This window comes from Ambystoma mexicanum, chromosome 4q (assembly GCF_040938575.1).
Source record: "Ambystoma mexicanum isolate Mex_15411 chromosome 4q, UKY_AmexF1_1, whole genome shotgun sequence".
Classification (NCBI taxonomy): Eukaryota; Metazoa; Chordata; class Amphibia; order Caudata; family Ambystomatidae; genus Ambystoma; species Ambystoma mexicanum.
This window is the reverse complement of record NC_090928.1, coordinates 224,655,848-224,677,730: the sequence shown is the minus strand read 5'-3', so window position 1 is coordinate 224,677,730 and position 21,883 is coordinate 224,655,848. Positions and strand designations below refer to the sequence as shown.

The 21,883-nt window shown below is 45.1% G+C and overlaps 1 protein-coding gene across 1 annotated transcript in view; it reads left to right on the top strand.

The window, feature by feature from the left end:
- Positions 1 to 21,682, top strand: part of SLC22A16 (solute carrier family 22 member 16) — a 963,109-nt gene extending 941,427 nt beyond the window's left edge. Inside the window, exon 8 of the mRNA XM_069607763.1 lies at positions 20,080 to 21,682. Within this exon, the coding sequence (XP_069463864.1) occupies positions 20,080 to 20,283 (204 nt within the window). The 3' untranslated portion in view covers positions 20,284 to 21,682. The remainder of the gene's footprint in view (positions 1 to 20,079) is intronic.
- The last annotated feature ends 201 nt before the right edge of the window (positions 21,683 to 21,883 follow it).

Here is a 21,883-nt window from a genome sequence, read left to right as displayed (position 1 = left end):
GTTACTGCCATCATGCTGGTACACTCCCAATTCACTCAGTGGGCTGTAGCTTCCTCCAGCGAAAGTAGTGTTTCTTTCTGGTGAGCTTTCCTGGCAGAAATCTACCCAAATCGTAATCACTCCTTTAATCCAGTCCACAGAAAACCCCTCATTCCTAAAATCATACAGTCTTGTGAGGAAGAAGTTGTGGCTGACGGTGTCAAGGCCGCTAAGATTTCTAACAAGATATGAGTTAAACCACTGATTTTTTTCCACCTGCTATTTCAGAGCCTCCAGAATGGCAGTCATCACAGATTTGATCCCATGACAAGGCCAAAAGTCAACTTGCAGCTGATATGTTGGAGTCAAAGAGGTGTTGTAGCTGTTGCATTATAATTTCTCGCACAATTTCACTGGTAAAAGCAGACAAGGAATTGATTAGAAATTAGAAAACTCTAGGGGATAGGTCCTGGGTATCTTTAGAATCTGTCTCTGTGTTGCAACTTGAGAGACTGCAGGGGCTGGTGCATAGAGCAGGGAGCGCATAAACCACATACAATACATACTTTGTCAGGTATTAGTGGGAAGAATGCTAGCACTTTATAGACTGCAGGTAAGCCTTGGTAGATTGAAGAGCCAGAACGCTAGATGGCTTGTAATAGAGCTTTGAAGTGAGAGGCATTTAGACGTTTAGTGCAGGTTAGGATTGATATATTCTAATGGGAGTTATTATAGATATTTATGCCCTTAAATGGGTGCCAAGAGGTAGTTGAGAGCATAAGATTTTTTCTAACCTATTGGCTGGCTTTTTTCATCCAATCCTGCCTAGAAGTAAATTTGTTTCTTGTTGATGCCATATTGTGAAATGTCTACATAACGCACAATAGTTTCTTTTGAGAAAAACTTGATTCGCAAAGATTATTCTGAAAGTAAAATGTGTTTAGTTCCCACAACCATCTTTCAAATTGTCTAGTAAGTTGAAGGTGGGGCAGTCTATCTTTGTGTTTGTAACTGACCTGTCATCGAAGTCATAAAGATTAATTTTTATTTTGTTGTTGTCAAATGTTCGGAAGTCAATACAATATTTGCGTCTTATGCAAGTGTTTTTGTTTAACTGCCATGGGGTTCACCTCCTTCAAACCATTAATGATCTAGTAAGTTAGGAGTTTACAAACAGTAACTGCATCATTCAAGGTTGCAGCAAGTATGAGATATAATTTCTTCCATACTCTGCTAAATTGCTGGGTTAATTGTGTCTGTCGGTGGGAATTCCTTCTTGTCCAAGCATTAAATTAATTAGACAGAAAAGCTGTTAGACCAGGCTTGCATTATCACGCAATGGATCACCAAACCAACATCATTGGCACTGAAAAGTATATGTATGTTGCATCCAGCTTTATGGGTAAGCGCTGATACTTTCTACATCAGGTTGCACTCAGGTTTGCATTTAAGATTCACCAACACCTAATCAAAATGCATCCAGAGGTGGGACTAGCCATGTGGGTTGGTTCTGGGGAAAATGGTATTGCTCCATTCTTGTTTGGTGGTGTATGGGAGACTGAGGGAGTACCACTGATTGCGGATTACTTCATGAACATACTTTTTTTTTTGTTGCTTTTATCAATTTTATGATTTTGCAAAATGATTTTCTCTTCCTTTCTTCTTCTTTCTTTTTTTTCTTTAGTTGCTCTTTATTGATTTATCTGTTTTGAGTCCGTTGCTTTTAGACGTTGCACCTGACTAGTCGGCCGAGCTTACTGTAAGTTGCTCTGTCTCTTGTTTAGCGCATTCGTCCAAGGCGGCTTTTAGGATTTTTGCCGTTGCTAGGGACCATGAAGATTTTGAGCCACTCATTAGACGGGACCACCACACTTCTTCTTCAAACAGAGACAATGGTTCAAGTAGAGGGCCGAGGAACGCTCTTCTCCATTTGATAGTCTGAGAGCAGTTTAGCAGAAGGTGTTTCACTGACTCCTTTTCTGATGAAACTTTGCACAGGCGACAATGGTTTGTCGTAGAAAGCCCCCTGATGGCCCGAACTTCGTTAGTTGGCAATAAGTTCAGCCTTGCCCTTAGGAAAGTTGAGCGATTTTAGTCGTGGCGTGTAATTTTTTTGCTTGAGGAGGGAGATGCACCAGTAATTTGTTTTTTTCTGCAATTGTTTGGGTTTCAATCCAGTCTTCTTGGTCCATTTTCTTTTTGACTTTGGTTGGATTTTGAGTCAGTATCTCTTCTGTGCATGCAATGTTAGCCAGGCTTGTTCTTTGTTTGGTCGCCCATGCAGTCAACATCTTGCAGCTATCGTTATTCATTTCCAGTTTTATCAGGTTGTATAACGGTGGAGATTCAGACATGAGAACTCTCCTGAAAAGGGCCATTTCTCCTGCCTCTTTTACTGCTTTCAGGGAGCGTAGGCCCAATTCTCTTCTGATGGCTGCGATCGATGTTGAATTTGGAAATTGGAGAACTTTCCGCCAGAAGTAACCCTCTAGTTTTTGCCAGATTGTTGATGGGATCGCGGGCAAAGCTTCTCCTCCGTAGACCAGGCACGGCATCACTTTCCCTTTATAGAATTTTAGCACCGGTAGCAGTGAGAACCAACCATATTTCCTGTCGATGATCCGAGCCTGAGTTGTTAGCTTCCGTTTTTTTTTCCCACAGGTGCTTTTGCATTGATACTTCTGTTTTGGAACTGTCAATCATCACTCCCAGGTATTTAAAGTTTTTGATTACCTCCAGGGAAGCTTTTTCAATGTGCCAGCTCGATTTTTTTGACTTCTTTCCGGGTGGTTTTTCCATTATCAAGATTTTAGTTTTCTCCTTATTTATCTCCAGATTGTTTGCAGATATGTAAGAGGCCAGGTTATCCAGTTGTCTTTGGAGGCCGATTTCTGTCTGGTCGAGGAGGATAATGTCATCAGCATAAAGAAGTCGAGCCAAGGCTGTTTGGCCAATTTTTGGCGGAAAAGATCTTATTTGATTTGCACTCTCTTTGTAATCACCTAGAAAGGAGATAAACAGGGCAGGTGTAAGGGGACATCCTTGCTTATCTCCTCGGAATGTTGGTATTTCATCGGAGAGAAGGCCTTTTTGGGTCAGTTTAACTCTCATTGAGGTTCCGGTGTGAAGGGCTTTCACAGGGTCCAGAATTGTGTTCGGGCAGTTCCAGGAGGCCAATTTTGACCATAGCATCTCCCTGTCAGTTTGGTTGAATGCCTAGGTGAGGTCGATAAAAGCGAGGAAAACCTGTCCTGATCCTTCCATGAGTTTGTTCTTTAAAATACTAAGGATCATGATGTTCACTGTAGTTCCACAGTTCTTCATGAAGCCCGCTTGGAAAGGGTCGTTGCCTTGAGCAGATTTTGCCCATGTTTGAAAGCTCCTTTGTAGGATCGAACCATAGATCTTTCTGATCGTGTCTAGCAGAGCAATTGGGCGGTAGTTTACAGGGACCGCCCTGTCTCCTTTCTTGTATATGGGGGAGACCACAGAGGTGGTCAAGAGCCGGGAATTGTTCTAGACAGGGTACAGTTTTTGAAAACTTGGCTGATAAAGGAGGCCCATTCTATCGGATGGTTTTTCAAATCGATGTTGGTAATTCCATCGCGTCCGGGTGCTCTTGAGGGTTTTAGCCTTTTTATGACTAGCACAATGTCGTCGATATCAGAGAAGTCTTCCCAGGTGGTAACTTCGGAGGGTTCTTCCGTAATGACTGATTTCTGCTTGGGGAGCTTGAAAGTGGTAGAGAAGTGAGATTTCCAGACGTCCTCCGCGACACAGTTAGTTGGTAGAAGGGTCGAGGGATTGTCATTATTTCTTATCAGTTGCCAGAAAGCTCCAGAGTTTTTGTCTGCCAGTTTCCTTAACATTTCTTCAGGGTCTTGTTGATATAGAGCAAATCTGTGGAATCTTAGCCATGACTTGTATCTTTTTTGTTCGTCCAAAAAGATTTTCTCAGCATCGTTTGTTTTTAAGTTAATCGCTTGCTTCTTTCAGTTTTCTCAGTTTTCGCCTTTTGATGACCAACTCCCTGTTGTACTCGTGAATCAGGTGTGCAGTGACCCTTGCTTTTTTCTGTTATTTGAATAGTAAGGGAGTAGGAGAGGCTGGTAGTCTGATGAAGGCATTAAGACTCCTGACTCCCTATACTGCTGCCAAGTATAGTTTCTTGTAAGTTCTCTGATCCTTTCAGCCGTGAGTCTGAGACGATTTCCTTGGGCTGTGGGTTCCATTGCCTCAGACGAGTACTCCCTTGGGCTAAACTCAGAGGGCCAACTGATTTTCAGGATATTATGGTCACTGGCGGTGGTCCGTAGGACTTTAAATGTTGTGATCCGAGTAAGCAGACCCTCTGATGTAAAGATGTAGTCGATGGTCCCCTTTTGAGTGCCTCTTTCTCAAGTCGGAATGTGACATACTGGGGGAAGGGCCTCCTCGATGTTGTGAAGATTTCTGGTATTCATTAGAGATTGCCATTTCTGCCCTCGAGACTCTGCCTGGATTTTCAGTCGTGAGTGGTCGGTGTTCTGGCCATTTTTCGGGCACTTAGCGTTTAATTCGCCACTTAGTATGATTAGAGGCTCATCCTGACCTGCCAAAATTCCATCAATCTCTTTTTCGATGATTTTGAGGAATTTCTCATCTGTGATAGACTCCGGATTCCAGTACGTTGTAATTATGGCCAGCCAATTGATCTCCTTTTTTTTGGTCATTGGTACAGAGGGTCTCGTCCATTCCACCAACACCGCAAGATGGTTTTGGGTTGCAGCTAGGCGTTTCTTAATTGTCAGACCAGCTCCTAGCCGGACTGCTACCAAGAGACCGGAGGATGGGCGACCCAGTCGACCTTTGCTGGCTGGTGAGACCATTACTGAGAAACCGTCAATTCCTGGTTTGTATCAGGATTAATCAGGTGAGTACAAAGGCAGCGAATATGGCAAGGGAAATGTGCACAAATTCGCACAGTGAATAACCTTGAATCAAACAACGTGCACACAAGAACCACGACTCATATATACTAAAACCCAGGAGTGCAGATAGAGTGAAACAAAAATACCAATATATGAAAAGGGATGTGGGGTAAGCATTTAGAACCTCCTTATGACTGAGAGGAAAGTCGGCAAACTCCTTACACACTATGCTATTACAGATACTGACAGCGCTAAACCCACGTAGAGGGCAAGCAAGGACAGGATCTGTGTGCTTACACTCTGGATGATACTGAATAAGGAACTTAAAAACAGTACTCACGAGAACCGGAAAGACCACTTGAATGTCAGTAAACCCACGAACCCAGTTGATCAAACAGGGACCCAGAAGGCTATAACAGCAATGGGTGGAGGATAACTAAATACCTAAGACCTAAGTCAAGGAGCAAGTAGGAATTGTGATTAAAGAAATAGTGAGGAAAACAAAAGGCATTCACACAGGGACTAGTTAACAACAGCACCCCTCACCTAGATAATCAAATGGGAAACAAATGCAGAAGTGCAACGGAAAACATGGATTGGATCACAATAGAAAGTAAGGATCAGGAGCCGGGAAAATGATATCACAAAAGGAAACCTTTCCCACCCATCCAAGGAGAAAAGGCAGGAAGCTAAATCTAAAAAGGGAAAGACTAATGCATCAAGTTTTTCAGTAGCAAAGGACAGCATCAAAGAAACAGAAAACACAGGCAAATTGGGCTGCATCAAAGGGTAAAGCACAGAGAAAGGCTGCCTGCAGACAGAGGAAGACAGAAAGGGAAATCCAGAAAGCAGAAATCAATTAAGCACATGAATCCGAAATCCAGGGCGGAGGAACAAGGAACAGGAACTAGGAACTAGGCACAAAAGCTAGGAACAAGGGACCAGTCACAACAGGAACACTGCAACGATGACCAGCGCCGGACTGAAGCAAACTGAGGCTTTTAAAGCTGCTTAACGAGCACACCCCTCAGGTGTGCCGCCTGCTGCACCTGCAGCCACAGGTGTTGCCTATCCTCCACCCAACCTTGTCCTGCAAGGGAGGAGGTGAAGCAGTGAGCCAGGCATTCTGGGAAGCATAGTCATTTGATCAAAGTAGCATGCTGGCTGCCAAAAACCTGGAATGGATCCGGAAGGGAAGTAACTTGGAAAATAAGGTTTTAGCGCTCCCAATTCATCACAGCACTGTAGCATTAGGTTCGGAGGAAATGTCCAGTAGGGAATAAACCCCAAAACATGCCCCCAAGTGGCGGGAACGGGAGCGAAGGGAGCGAGTCGTGACAGTTTGTCGATGAGCCATGTTTCTTGTAGCGTTATGATGTCGTATTCCGCTAGGTTGACTTCACCTGGACTTGTTAGGTGACTAAATCCTCTTGTGTTCCAAGACATCATTTTAAGGACGGAGCTTTCTTGCGTCATCATGCTTTGAGAGGCTGCTGAAGGTGATGGTGAGTCTTTTCTCTCTTTAGCAGACTCATTGGTGTTAATTGCTATTTTTTCATCGAGAGCCTTGGAGCTTTAGGCAACCACGCTAGAAGTTGTTTGATAGGAGCGAATGTTGACGAGATCTTCTGGGGTGGAAGAGGGGACCTCTCACTCAGCGCTTCATTTGACTTGCCGTTCGAGTTTTTAATTGTTGTTTTAGGTGTCCCGTGTGGTACTGGGCTTGGGTTTCTCCTTTCTCTTACCCCACTCGGGGAATTTTGGTTGCCTTTCCTGTTTGAACGTTTGGCCTCTGCACCAAGGTCATGGAAAGTGGCCGTCCGATGGCTCTCTGGTTTAGGGTGTTCATGCAGGCTCCTCTGGGTTTCAGCTATGGATGGTTTTGGCTTGGGGTACATATTCGTCGAGTGTTCGATTTATTTATCTGTTGAACTTGTCCACTATGTGATGGTTTATCCACATTTGAGTAGGTCGGATTCGCCTTCTCTAGAACCCCGCCTCACTGCGTGTTCTTTAACGTGAAAAAAGGCTTTTGCCTTATGTCCTTTGTGGTATGGCTCGACTAGCGTTAAGTCAGCCGTCGTCATGTGCTTAAAGTCTTTGGTGTGCTTCAGGATTTTCAGGACTGTGCCCCTGTTCAGGGTTATCGCTTCAGAGTTTTGCGGGATCTGTTCTAGCCTAAATATAATAGGAGACAGGTTGTGCTGAGGCCTGTGGATTCGTAAGGTGTATTTTTGTCTGTAGGGACTACTTTGCTTTTTCGGACTGGATCCTCCTTGGGGACTGTCCGGGCTTCTTCTGATTCTTGGGTTTGGGTTCTCACGGGGCCTTAAATCCATTTCTTTTTGACGGTTTTTTGGAGGTGATGAGAGGTTTCTCAGCTTTAGCGGACCTCTCGGATATCTGGAGTTGTTTGCTTGGGTCACATCCGTGCGAGGACCACTCATTTGCCTATGTTTTTTAGATACTGGAGAGACAATCTTGTTACGTTTTGTAGACGTGGTTTGCTTACCAAAGTGACAATTTTGGGGGTCGACGGCACTCGTAGGTGATGTATGGAGGGTTAGGTTCATGAGGTTTTCGTCTCTCATGAAGTCTTCTGGTGTGATCGGTGACTTTCTTGAAGGGGCCAGAGTGAAACCTTTCTCTGGTGGAGACCTCTTTGGCGTAGGCCTCGAGGATTCACTTTCCTTATGATCTTTCACTTTTGGCCTGACCGAGGGGCCTGCTTGTTGAGTCTGCCCTTTTATTTCCTTTGGGTCAGGTTGATCTGAGGCTTTGTCGGCCTGTAGAGAGGATTTTGCTTTCTCTACCCGCTTTGCAGGTGTCTGTGCACCAGACTGGGTCTCCGCGGGTTTCGAATTTTCTGACAACTTCGTAGATGGCCCTTTTGATTGTAAGAAGGGCTTGGAGGAACCCCGTTTACCAGATCCAATTGGGAATGAATTGGATAGGTCAGGGTGACCCGAGTGAGATTGGTTCTTTTTTTGTTTGCTTTTATGGTCAGGACAATTACCAGGAAGGGACCTTAAGGCTGCCGCTAGTGGTTTAGGTACCAACTGTTGCTCGGGTGTATTGGTGATTTCCGTTTGGGAGCCTTGGTCTGTTGAGTCCTTGATAACAATGGTTCTCTGGAGAGGAAGCTCGGGTGTTGGCCCAGGTCTCTTGGGGGCCAACAGAATTTTATTGAACAGTTCAGTGTCCTGTTTTTCTTTAGCTGTGAAATATCCTTCCAGGAAAATCAATTTAGTGTGAGTCATTGCCAGTAAAGTTGTTTGGTCCTTAAGTGAGTCGCTTATTGCCTCGTACAGTTTGCCGAATGGGGCAAGGGCAATTGGTATTGCAGACATTAAGGTCGCTAGGTCTAGTCGTTTTGGAGGCGTATCTTTCTGTATTTCATCATGTTGCGGCTCACCAGATCTGCTTTTTCTTCTTGGTGTGACTGGAGGCAGAGTCGGAAGTGGAGGGATCTGTGGTGCGCTTTTTGTTGGACTTGAGTCCTTAGAAATTGGTGGCAAAACTGGTAATTCCATCGCGTCCGGGTGCTCTTGACGGTTTTAGCCTTTTTATGACTAGCATGATGTCGTCAATATCAGAGAAGTCTTCCCAGGTGGTAACTTTGGAGGGTTCTTCCGTAATGATTGATTTCTGCTTGGGGAGCTTGAAAGTGGTAGAGAAGTGAGATTTCCAGACGTCCTCCGCGACACAGTTAGTTGGTAGAAGGGTTGAGGGATTGTCATTATTTCTTATCAGTTGCCAGAAAGCTCCAGAGTTTTTGTCCGCCAGTTTCCTTAACATTTCTTCAGGGTCTTGTTGATATAGAGCAAATCTGTGGAATCTTAGCCATGACTTGTATCTTTTTTGTTCTTCCAAAAAGATTTTCTCAGCATCGTTTGTTTTTAAGTTAATCGCTTGCTTCTTTCAGTTTTCTCAGTTTTCGCCTTTTGATGACCAACTCCCTGTTGTACTCGTGAATCAGGTGTGCAGTGACCCTTGCTTTTTTCTGTATATTTGAATAGTAAGGGAGTAGGAGAGGCTGGTAGTCTGATGAAGGCATTAAGACTCCTGACTCCCTATACTGCTGCCAAGTATAGTTTCTTGTAAGTTCTCTGATCCTTTCAGCCGTGAGTCTGAGACGATTTCCTTGGGCTGTGGGTTCCATTGCCTCAGATGAGTACTCCCTTGGGCTAAACTCAGAGGGCCAACTGATTTTCAGGATATTATGGTCACTGGCGGTGGTCCGTAGGACTTCAAATGATGTGATCCGAGTAAGCAGACCCTCTGATGTAAAGATGTAGTCGATGGTCCCCTTTTGAGTGCCTCTTTCTCAAGTCGGAATGTGACATACTGGGGGAAGGGCCTCCTCGATGTTGTGAAGATTTCTGGTATTCATTAGAGATTGCCATTTCTGCCCTCAAGACTCTGCCTGGATTTTTGGTCGTGAGTGGTTGGTGTTCAGGCCATTTTGCGGGCACTTAGCGTTTAATTCGCCACTTAGTATGATTAGAGGCTCATCCTGAGCTGCCAAAATTCCATCAATCTCTTTTTCGATGATTTTGAGGAATTTCTCATCTGTGATAGACTCCGGATTCCAGTACGTTGTAATTATGGCCAGCCAATTGATCTCCTTTTTTTTGGCCATTGGTACAGAGGGTCTCGTCCATTCCACCAACACCGCAAGATGGTTTTGGGTTGCAGCTAGGCATTTCTTAATTGTCAGACCAGCTCCTAACCGGACTGCTACCAAGAGACCGGAGGATGGGCGACCCAGTCGACCTTTGCTGGCTGGTGAGACCATTACTGAGAAACCGTCAATTCCTGGTTTGTATCAGGATTAATCAGGTGAGTACAAAGGCAGCGAATATGGCAAGGGAAATGTGCACAAATTCGCACAGTGAATAACCTTGAATCAAACAACGTGCACACAAGAACCACGACTCATATATACTAAAACCCAGGAGTGCAGATAGAGTGAAACAAAAATACCAATATATGAAAAGGGATGTGGGGTAAGCATTTAGAACCTCCTTATGACTGAAAGGAAAGTCGGCAAACTCCTTACCCACTATGCTATTACAGATACTGACAGCGCTAAACCCACGTAGAGGGCAAGCAAGGACAGGATCTGTGTGCTGACACTCTGGATGATACTGAATAAGGAACTTAAAAACAGTACTCACGAGAACCGGAAAGACCACTTGAATACCCACTAAACCCACGAACCCAGTTGATCAAACAGGGACCCAGAAGGCTATAACAGCAATGGGTGGAGGATAACTAAATACCTAAGACCTGAGTCAAGGAGCAAGTAGGAATTGTGATTAAAGAAATAGTGAGGAAAACAAAAGGCATTCACACAGGGACTAGTTAACAACAGCACCCCTCACCTAGATAATCAAATGGGAAATAAATGCAGAAGTGCAACGGAAAACATGGAATGGATCCCAATAGAAAGTAAGGATCAGGAGCCGGGAAAATGATATCACAAAAGGAAACCTTTCCCACCCATCCAAGGAGAAAAGGCAGGAAGCTAAATCTAAAAAGGGAAAGACTAATGCATCAAGTTTTTCAGTAGCAAAGGACAGCATCAAAGAAACAGAAAACACAGGCAAATTGGGCTGCATCAAAGGGTAAAGCACAGAGAAAGGCTGCCTGCAGACAGAGGAAGACAGAAAGGGAAATCCAGAAAGCAGAAATCAATTAAGCACATGAATCCGAAATCCAGGGCGGAGGAACAAGGAACAGGAACTAGGAACTAGGCACAAAAGCTAGGAACAAGGAACAAGGGACCAGTCACAACAGGAACACTGCAACGATGACCAGCGCTGGACTGAAGCAAACTGAGGCTTTTAAAGCTGCTTAACGAGCACACCCCTCAGGTGTGCCGCCTGCTGCACCTGCAGCCACAGGTGTTGCCTATCCTCCACCCAACCTTGTCCTGCAAGGGAGGAGGTGAAGCAGTGAGCCAGGCATTCTGGGAAGCATAGTCATTTGATCAAAGTAGCATGCTGGCTGCCAAATACCTGGAATGGATCCGGAAGGGAAGTAACTTGGAAAATAAGGTTTTAGCGCTCCCAATTCATCACAGCACTGTAGCATTAGGTTCGGAGGAAATGTCCAGTAGGGAATAAACCCCAAAACATGCCCCCAAGTGGCGGGAACGGGAGCGAAGGGAGCGAGTCGTGACAGTTTGTCGATGAGCCATGTTTCTTGTAGCGTTATGATGTCGTATTCCGCTAGGTTGACTTCACCTGGACTTGTTAGGTGACTAAATCCTCTTGTGTTCCAAGACATCATTTTAAGGACGGAGCTTTCTTGCGTCATCATGCTTTGAGAGGCTGCTGAAGGTGATGGTGAGTCTTTTCTCTCTTTAGCAGACTCATTGGTGTTAATTGCTATTTTTTCAACGAGAGCGTTGGAGCTTTAGGCAACCACGCTAGACGTTGTTTGATAGGAGCGAATGTTGACGAGATCTTCGGGGGTGGAAGAGGGGACCTCTCACTCAGCGCTTCATTTGACTTGCCGTTCGAGTTTTTAATTGTTGTTTTAGGTGTCCCGTGTGGTACTGGGCTTAGGTTTCTCCTTTCTCTTACCCCACTCGGGGGATTTTGGTTGCCTTTCCTGTTTGAACGTTTGGCCTCTGCACCAAGGTCATGGAAAGTGGCCGTCCGATGGCTCTCTGGTTTAGGGTGTTCATGCAGGCTCCTCTGGGTTTCAGCTATGGATGGTTTTGGCTTGAGGTACATATTCGTCGAGTGTTCGATTTATTTATCTGTTGAACTTGTCCACTATGTGATGGTGTATCCACATTTGAGTAGGTCGGATTCGCCTTCTCTAGAACCCCGCCTCACTGCGTGTTCTTTAACGTGAAAAAAGGCTTTTGCCTTATGTCCTTTGTGGTATGGCTCGACTAGCGTTAAGTCAGCCGTCGTCATGTGCTTAAAGTCTTTGGTGTGCTTCAGGATTTTCAGGACTGTGCCCCTGTTCAGGGTTATCGCTTCAGAGTTTTGCGGGATCTGTTCTAGCTTAAATATAATAGGAGACAGGTTGTGCTGAGGCCTGTGGATTCGTAAGGTGTATTTTTGTCTGTAGGGACTACTTTGCTTTTTCGGACTGGATCCTCTTCGGGGACTGTCCGGGCTTCTTCTGGTTCTTGGGTTTGGGTTCTCACGGGGCCTTAAATCCATTTCTTTTTGAAGGTGATGAGAGGTTTCTCAGCTTTAGCGGACCTCTCGGATATCTGGAGTTGTTTGCTTGGGTCACATCCGTGCGAGGACCACTCATTTGCCTATGTTTTTTAGATACTGGAGAGACAATCTTGTTACGTTTTGTAGACGTGGTTTGCTTACCAAAGTGACAATTTTGGGGGTCGACGGCACTCGTAGGTGATGTATGGAGGGTTAGGTTCATGAGGTTTTCGTCTCTCATGAAGTCTTCTGGTGTGATCGGTGACTTTCTTGAAGGGGCCAGAGTGAAACCTTTCTCTGGTGGAGACCTCTTTGGCGTAGGCCTCGAGGATTCACTTTCCTTATGATCTTTCACTTTTGGCCTGACCGAGGGGCCTGCTTGTTGAGTCTGCCCTTTTATTTCCTTTGGGTCGGGTTGATCTGAGGCTTTGTTGGCCTGTAGAGAGGATTTTGCTTTCTCTACCCGCTTTGCAGGTGTCTGTGCACCAGACTGGGTCTCCGCGGGTTTCAAATTTTCTGACAACTTCGTAGATGGCCCTTTTGATTGTAAGAAGGGCTTGGAGGAACCCCGTTTACCAGATCCAATTGGGAATGAATTGGATAGGTCAGGGTGACCAGAGTGAGATTGGTTCTTTTTTTGTTTGCTTTTATGGTCAGGACAATTACCAGGAAGGGACTTTAAGGCTGCCGCTAGTGGTTTAGGTACCAACTGTTGCTCGGGTGTATTGGTGATTTCGTTTGGGAGCCTTGGTCTGTTGAGTCCTTGATAACAATGGTTCTCTGGAGAGGAAGCTCGGGTGTTGGCCCAGGTCTCTTGGGGGCCAACAGAATTTTATTGAACAGTTCAGTGTCCTGTTTTTCTTTAGCTGTGAAATATCCTTCCAGGAAAATCAATTTAGTGTGAGTCATTGCCAGTAAAGTTGTTTGGTCCTTAAGTGAGTCGCTTATTGCCTCGTACAGTTTGCCGAATGGGGCAAGGGCAATTGGTATTGCAGACATTAAGGTCGCTAGGTCTAGTCGTTTTGGAGGTGTATCTTTCTGTATTTCATCATGTTGCGGCTCACCAGATCTGCTTTTTCTTCTTGGTGTGACTGGAGGCAGAGTCGGAAGTGGAGGGATCTGTGGTGCGCTTTTTGTTGGACTTGAGTCCTTAGAAATTGGTGGCAAAACTGGTAATTCCATCGCGTCCGGGTGCTCTTGCGGGTTTTAGCCTTTTTATGACTAGCACGATGTCGTCAATATCAGAGAAGTCTTCCCAGGTGGTAACTTTGGAGGGTTCTTCCGTAATGATTGATTTCTGCTTGGGGAGCTTGAAAGTGGTAGAGAAGTGAGATTTCGAGACGTCCTCTGCGACACAGTTAGTTGGTAGAAGGGTCGAGGGATTGTCATTATTTCTTATCAGTTGCCAGAAAGCTCCAGAGTTTTTGTCCGCCAGTTTCCTTAACATTTCTTCAGGGTCTTGTTGATATAGAGCAAATCTGTGGAATCTTAGCCATGACTTGTATCTTTTTTGTTCTTCCAAAAAGATTTTCTCAGCATCGTTTGTTTTTAAGTTAATCGCTTGCTTCTTTCAGTTTTCTCAGTTTTCGCCTTTTGATGACCAACTCCCTGTTGTACTCGTGAATCAGGTGTGCAGTGACCCTTGCTTTTTTCTGTATATTTGAATAGTAAGGGAGTAGGAGAGGCTGGTAGTCTGATGAAGGCATTAAGACTCCTGACTCCCTATACTGCTGCCAAGTATAGTTTCTTGTAAGTTCTCTGATCCTTTCAGCCGTGAGTCTGAGACGATTTCCTTGGGCTGTGGGTTCCATTGCCTCAGATGAGTACTCCCTTGGGCTAAACTCAGAGGGCCAACTGATTTTCAGGATATTATGGTCACTGGCGGTGGTCCGTAGGACTTCAAATGATGTGATCCGAGTAAGCAGACCCTCTGATGTAAAGATGTAGTCGATGGTCCCCTTTTGAGTGCCTCTTTCTCAAGTCGGAATGTGACATACTGGGGGAAGGGCCTCCTCGATGTTGTGAAGATTTCTGGTATTCATTAGAGATTGCCATTTCTGCCCTCAAGACTCTGCCTGGATTTTTGGTCGTGAGTGGTTGGTGTTCAGGCCATTTTTCGGGCACTTACCGTTTAATTCGCCACTTAGTATGATTAGAGGCTCATCCTGAGCTGCCAAAATTCCATCAATCTCTTTTTCGATGATTTTGAGGAATTTCTCATCTGTGATAGACTCCGGATTCCAGTACGTTGTAATTATGGCCAGTCAATTGATCTCCTTTTATTTGGCCATTGGTACAGAGGGTCTCGTCCATTCCACCAACACCGCAAGATGGTTTTGGGTTGCAGCTAGGCGTTTCTTAATTGTCAGACCAGCTCCTAGCCGGACTGCTACCAAGAGACCGGAGGATGGGCGACCCAGTCGACCTTTGCTGGCTGGTGAGACCATTACTGAGAAACCGTCAATTCCTGGTTTGTATCAGGATTAATCAGGTGAGTACAAAGGCAGCGAATATGGCAAGGGAAATGTGCACAAATTCGCACAGTGAATAACCTTGAATCAAACAACGTGCACACAAGAACCACGACTCATATATACTAAAACCCAGGAGTGCAGATAGAGTGAAACAAAAATACCAATATATGAAAAGGGATGTGGGGTAAGCATTTAGAACCTCCTTATGACTGAAAGGAAAGTCGGCAAACTCCTTACCCACTATGCTATTACAGATACTGACAGCGCTAAACCCACGTAGAGGGCAAGCAAGGACAGGATCTGTGTGCTGACACTCTGGATGATACTGAATAAGGAACTTAAAAACAGTACTCACGAGAACCGGAAAGACCACTTGAATGTCAGTAAACCCACGAACCCAGTTGATCAAACAGGGACCCAGAAGGCTATAACAGCAATGGGTGGAGGATAACTAAATACCTAAGACCTAAGTCAAGGAGCAAGTAGGAATTGTGATTAAAGAAATAGTGAGGAAAACAAAAGGCATTCACACAGGGACTAGTTAACAACAGCACCCCTCACCTAGATAATCAAATGGGAAATAAATGCAGAAGTGCAACGGAAAACATGGAATGGATCCCAATAGAAAGTAAGGATCAGGAGCCGGGAAAATGATATCACAAAAGGAAACCTTTCCCACCCATCCAAGGAGAAAAGGCAGGAAGCTAAATCTAAAAACGGAAAGACTAATGCATCAAGTTTTTCAGTAGCAAAGGACAGCATCAAAGAAACAGAAAACACAGGCAAATTGGGCTGCATCAAAGGGTAAAGCACAGAGAAAGGCTGCCTGCAGACAGAGGAAGACAGAAAGGGAAATCCAAAAAGCAGAAATCAATTAAGCACATGAATCCGAAATCCAGGGCGGAGGAACAAGGAACAGGAACTAGGCACAAAAGCTAGGAACAAGGAACAAGGGACCAGTCACAACAGGAACACTGCAACGATGACCAGTGCTGAACTGAAGCAAACTGAGGCTTTTAAAGCTGCTTAACGAGCACACCCCTCAGGTGTGCCGCCTGCTGCACCTGCAGCCACAGGTGTTGCCTATCCTCCACCCAACCTTGTCCTGCAAGGGAGGAGGTGAAGCAGTGAGCTAGGCATTCTGGGAAGCATAGTCATTTGATCAAAGTAGCATGCTGGCTGCCAAAAACCTGGAATGGATCCGGAAGGGAAGTAACTTGGAAAATAAGGTTTTAGCGCTACCAATTCATCACAACACTGTAGCATTAGGTTCGGAGGAAATGTCCAGTAGGGAATAAACCCCAAAACATGCCCCCAAGTGGCGGGAACGGGAGCGAAGGGAGCGAGTCGTGACAGTTTGTCGATGAGCCATGTTTCTTGTAGCGTTATGATGTCGTATTCCGCTAGGTTGACTTCACCTGGACTTGTTAGGTGACTAAATCCTCTTGTGTTCCAAGACATCATTTTAAGGACGGAGCTTTCTTGCGTCATCATGCTTTGAGAGGCTGCTGAAGGTGATGGTGAGTCTTTTCACTCTTTAGCAGACTAATTGGTGTTAATTGCTATTTTTTCATCGAGAGCATTGGAGCTTTAGGCAACCACGCTAGAAGTTGTTTGATAGGAGCGAATGTTGACGAGATCTTCGGGGGTGGAAGAGGGGACCTCTCACTCAGCGCTTCATTTGACTTGCCGTTCGAGTTTTTAATTGTTGTTTTAGGTGTCCCTTGTGGTACTGGGCTTAGGTTTCTCCTTTCTCTTACCCCACTCGGGGGATTTTGGTTGCCTTTCCTGTTTGAACGTTTGGCCTCTGCACCAAGGTCATGGAAAGTGGCCGTCCGATGGCTCTCTGGTTCAGGGTGTTCATGCAGACTCCTCTGGGTTTCAGCTATGGATGGTTTTGGCTTGGGGTACATATTCGTCGAGTGTTCGATTTATTTATCTGTTGAACTTGTCCACTATGTGATGGTGTATCCACATTTGAGTAGGTCGGATTCGCCTTCTCTAGAACCCCGCCTCACTGCGTGTTCTTTAACGTGAAAAAAGGCTTTTGCCTTATGTCCTTTGTGGTATGGCTCGACTAGCGTTAAGTCAGCCGTCGTCATGTGCTTAAAGTCTTTGGTGTGCTTCAGGATTTTCAGGACTGTGCCCCTGTTCAGGGTTATCGCTTCAGAGTTTTGCGGGATCTGTTCTAGCTTAAAGATAATAGAAGGAGACAGGTTGTGCTGAGGCCTGTGGATTCGTAAGGTGTATTTTTGTCTGTAGGGACTACTTTGCTTTTTCGGACTGGATCCTCTTCGGGGACTGTCCGGGCTTCTTCTGGTTCTTGGGTTTGGGTTCTCACGGGGCCTTAAATCCGTTTCTTTTTGACGGTTTTTTGGAGGTGATGAGAGGTTTCTCAGCTTTAGCGGACCTCTCGGATATCTGGAGTTGTTTGCTTGGGTCACATCCGTGCGAGGACCACTCATTTGCCTATGTTTTTTAGAGACTGGAGAGACAATCTTGTTACGTTTTGTAGACGTGGTTTGCTTACCAAAGTGACAATTTTGGGGGTCGACGGCACTCGTAGGTGATGTATGGAGGGTTAGGTTCATGAGGTTTTCGTCTCTCATGAAGTCTTCTGGTGTGATCGGTGACTTTCTTGAAGGGGCCAGAGTGAAACCTTTCTCTGGTGGAGACCTCTTTGGCATAGGCCTCGAGGATTCACTTTCCTTATGATCTTTCACTTTTGGCCTGACCGAGGGGCCTGCTTGTTGAGTCTGCCCTTTTATTTCCTTTGGGTCGGGTTGATCTGAGGCTTTGTCGGCCTGTAGAGAGGATTTTGCTTTCTCTACCCGCTTTGCAGGTGTCTGTGCACCAGACTGGGTCTCTGCGGGTTTCGAATTTTCTGACAACTTCGTAGATGGCCCTTTTGATTGTAAGAAGGGCTTGGAGGAACCCCGTTTACCAGATCCAATTGGGAATGAATTGGATAGGTCAGGGTGACCAGAGTGAGATTGGTTCTTTTTTTGTTTGCTTTTATGGTCAGGACAATTACCAGGAAGGGACTTTAAGGCTGCCGCTAGTGGTTTAGGTACCAACTGTTGCTCGGGTGCATTGGTGATTTCCGTTTGGGAGCCTTGGTCTGTTGAGTCCTTGATAACAATGGTTCTCTGGAGAGGAAGCTCGGGTGTTGGCCCAGGTCTCTTGGGGGCCAACAGAATTTTATTGAACAGTTCAGTGTCCTGTTTTTCTTTAGCTGTGAAATATCCTTCCAGGAAAATCAATTTAGTGTGAGTCATTGCCAGTAAAGTTGTTTGGTCCTTAAGTGAGTCGCTTATTGCCTCGTACAGTTTGCCGAATGGGGCAAGGGCAATTGGTATTGCAGACATTAAGGTCGCTAGGTCTAGTCGTTTTGGAGGCGTATCTTTCTGTATTTCATCATGTTGCGGCTCACCAGATCTGCTTTTTCTTCTTGGTGTGACTGGAGGCAGAGTCGGAAGTGAAGGGATCTGTGGTGCGCTTTTTGTTGGACTTGAGTCCTTAGAAATTGGTGGCAAAACTGGTCGATGTGCAGGGTGCCCTGGTGGCGAGCTTGTGTCGTTGACCACTGGGTCTGCCTGAATTGGGGGGGCAAGGAAGTCCTCGGACGAAGATTGGGGATGCCGCACTCTCTCCGATGGTGTTGTGTTGGGCGAGAGAAGGCGCGGAAACACCGGTTCGTAGGGGTTGGTGTTAGCGAAGAGTTGAGTGTTGGGCGAGTGGAATTGACTTGCGCCAGGTCTTGACTCTGAGCGACACCACTGGAATTAGTTGGGGATGGTAAGTTTGCGGCTGTTGGGGCAAGAATAGGACGAAGATGCCTCTGGTTTTCGATACTTGCGCCGTGGTCACTGAAAGGGTCGTATTTTATTTTACCTTGGCTCACAAAGTATTCCTTCAAGCAATTACATATAATTGTTTCGGACAGTACCTTCAAAGCAGATGTTTATTTTTTTGTAAAGTATGCTGAGTGTTTTTTTTGTTTTTTTTTTACGTTGGTAGGTGGGACACTTTTGGTCCAGTTCTTGATTTGTTTTTCTTTTTTGGGGAGGGGTCGCTGACAACGAGGTAGAAGATTGTATTACTTCTCCCAGTTCTTCTATGGAGTCGTCGGCTTTATCACTAGATCCCGAGGGGGGGCGCGCAACGCTCTTCCATCTGGTGTTATAACGCTCTTCCATCTGGTGTTATCAACCTGCCTCCTTCCGGGAGCCACTTAGCCGCGCCTTCACTCGGAGGCTAGGTCACGCCTTCTGGGTCGTGGAATAAAGCCTCCACCCGCCTTTTCTCGGATGACATGCTGAGGGGGGGAGACCCCCGTCCCCTCTCCGCGCCGGCCAGCACCGCAAGCACGGAGGCAGCATCTATGCCCGGGACTCAGAGCGGAACTTCAGAGGCCTCGTACAGCGGGCCGTGAACACCGTCATCAGCGCCGTTGCAACAGTGAGATTGAATGAAGGTGGTTGTGAGGGCTCCAACTCCTTCCCTGGAACGAGCTCGGCGGTACAACTCGGACCGGCTGGCGAATCCCTCGCAGACCGCCCTTCGGCAGGCTGCACTGGGGGTGAGCCGGGAGTTTGTGCCGCCTGAGCGTGCTCAGGCTGTGTTAGAACGTCCGGTGCTGTGTCCGCTGCTACTTCCGACGCTCCTCCCTGTACAGCTTCAAGTACAACTGGAGTGTGTGATTTGCTGGAGTCTGCCAAGTCAGCCAAGGCAGGTGAGATCTGGAGAAGGGGGGTAAGCGATCCGCACGAGCGGCCGATGCGGCTGATGTTGGCGTAATTACAGCGTTTCTTGCTCCCTTTAATTCTTTGAACAGAGATTCTTTGGACAATGTCAATGGAGGGCAGCCACGAGAACCTGGAGTCGACCGGGCCGCGGGGACCCGATTTGACTCTGGTCTGTTGTAGGATAAGCTGGCACTCCGCATCCAGCGCCCATCTTCTTCCGTACCACCCAAAGGGTTTTCAAACTCCATGTAGTGGTGGTCTGCCAGTCCTGCCCACGGACTGCCACAGACTGCAGCAACTCAACTCAGCTGCCAACTCCACGCCTGCTACGCGGATAGTATGGGGTTTTATGGGTCCTCCCACAAACAGGAACACACAGCAACTGAAGAAAGACTCAGGTCTCTGTAGAGAAGGAGAGAGTAGACTGCCACAGACTGCAGCAACTCAACTCAGCTGCCAACTCCGCATGAACATACTCTAAATGTACACTTGAAATGGTTGTTGTGATGCCTTCATTATTGGTTATTATATAGGTTTGTGGCTCACTAACTTGATCTGCAATAATATACAAATTAACAACTTCACCCATTACATATTGTAAGTATTAGGTTCTCAAAAAGGTTCGCCAAGAGGAGCATCAAAGAATTGTTCTAAGAAGTGTCTTAGAATAACTGAATGTTACCACTGGCACGTTTTGATGATGTGATTTCAAAACAGATGTCATTATTATGTACGTTTAAGTGGTTCCCATCTTCTCAATGACTGCTCACATTTCTTTCAGCTTCTTGTTGGAATCATGGCTCTTCTGGCTGGAGTCTTAACTCTAATGCTTCCTGAAACCCTCGGGAAACCCCTGACAAACACTTTTGATGAGGCTGACGAACTGGCGACTCCCAAAGTCAACAAACCTGAAAATTCAGACACAGTTGTGAATGGAGTATCATTGCTGCCACTCGACAATGATGAGCAAACCACTGGTCATTAAATAATGTCAATTACATGTATAAGCTGTATCAAGTATAGATAAAGCCTACACATATATGTTTACCATTGTGCCTTATATTCGGCTATACATGTGTTAGTATGTCCGCAATATGCACATTTGCAGGCAGCCTTGGAATATGCCTTTTTTGTATTGGTAGTGTAGAAATAATTTAACAATGAACAGAGCATAATTCTCAAAGTTCTTGTTGCCCTATGTTTTGTCGATAATGTGGTCTATGTTTGTTTGCATGAAAAATATTGGTACGTTCGCATAATGGAATCACAAAAGCTGGCACTTGGTCGTCAAAAATAACCCTTATTTTGCTCTACCAGAAAAAAGCAAAAAATGGATCCATATATGTCTACACACAATGTGTCTCTAAAGTGCATATGAGAGTCCTCTATTTCAATGAGGTGTGTTTAAAATGAGCCTTCCAGTGGCATGTGTCTACTTAACATTGCATTTAATTTCACTGAGCAGGCTGAATGCTGCTGTATGGTTGTCTGCTGAGCAAGGTGGGCTATCAAGGCTTCTAGTGGAACAGGCTTCCAAATATAGAAAGGAGTCTTTCGGACTAGAAAATAAAAAAAATATCCAGGAAATGTAATACGTCGGACAATTCTAGAGCTACAAACACATATATATCTAAGGTTATTAATGACACAGGTTGGTGCCTTGTTATCAGTTAATTTGGAGGTTTATTTTTAAGTCTCCTTCCAAGTGACAAAGTAGTTGATCCCTATATTGCTGTCAAAAGTGGATCTTAGAAAGATCAAACACAATATATTCCGCCCAGCAAATATCTTATCTCAGGACATTTGTAAAAGGTCCAGACATTTGTAAAAGGTTCAGACATTTGTACGAGGTTCAGTATTTGATATTTTACAGATGGGTATGGATTAAGAGTAATACTGTATCAATTCTGCTGCTACTATGTTTTTGAAAGTGTTAAGTGTTATGTACATTTTTGTTACTCGAGAATACCTGTTGTGTGGCACCTAGTCTCTACTTGACTGGATGCATACCATGTGCTGTATTTGTAAACCAACCTTATTTTGGTGCAGGATTTCTTTTTTAAGACTAAAGGTTAAGTTGATATATAATGTTTCTTCACAAAAGGTTGACCCTGTACAGACTGTAATAAGAGAGGACTTGGAGGCTCACGCCCAATGCCTTTGAACGTTGTTCAATCTTTCCACCAATTTGTGTTTCACTTTTAAGATTCTTTCGGAACTGAAGTATTCCATTATCTGAATATCCTCAAGTTATGGCCAATCATTTCTCTCTCCGAGTTCATTTGCAGCCCTCTGCAAAAGGCTTTTTTTGAAACATGATTCAGACTAATTGGAATTTATTATGTAGTGTTATATACCAATAAAGCTGATGCAATAATAAGTAATTGAGGCGCTTACGTGGTTATAAAAATCAACAAGTAATAACAATTACAATGTAAGAATTTGGACTGTTGCATTTGTGTTTCTTTCTGAAAAAAAAAGTCACAATGGTGATCCAAACCTTCAGTTCTTGAAATGTATTTATTTACTGGGACCATTTAATAAAACTGTGGCAGCACTATTACATTATTCTTCATCTACCTGTG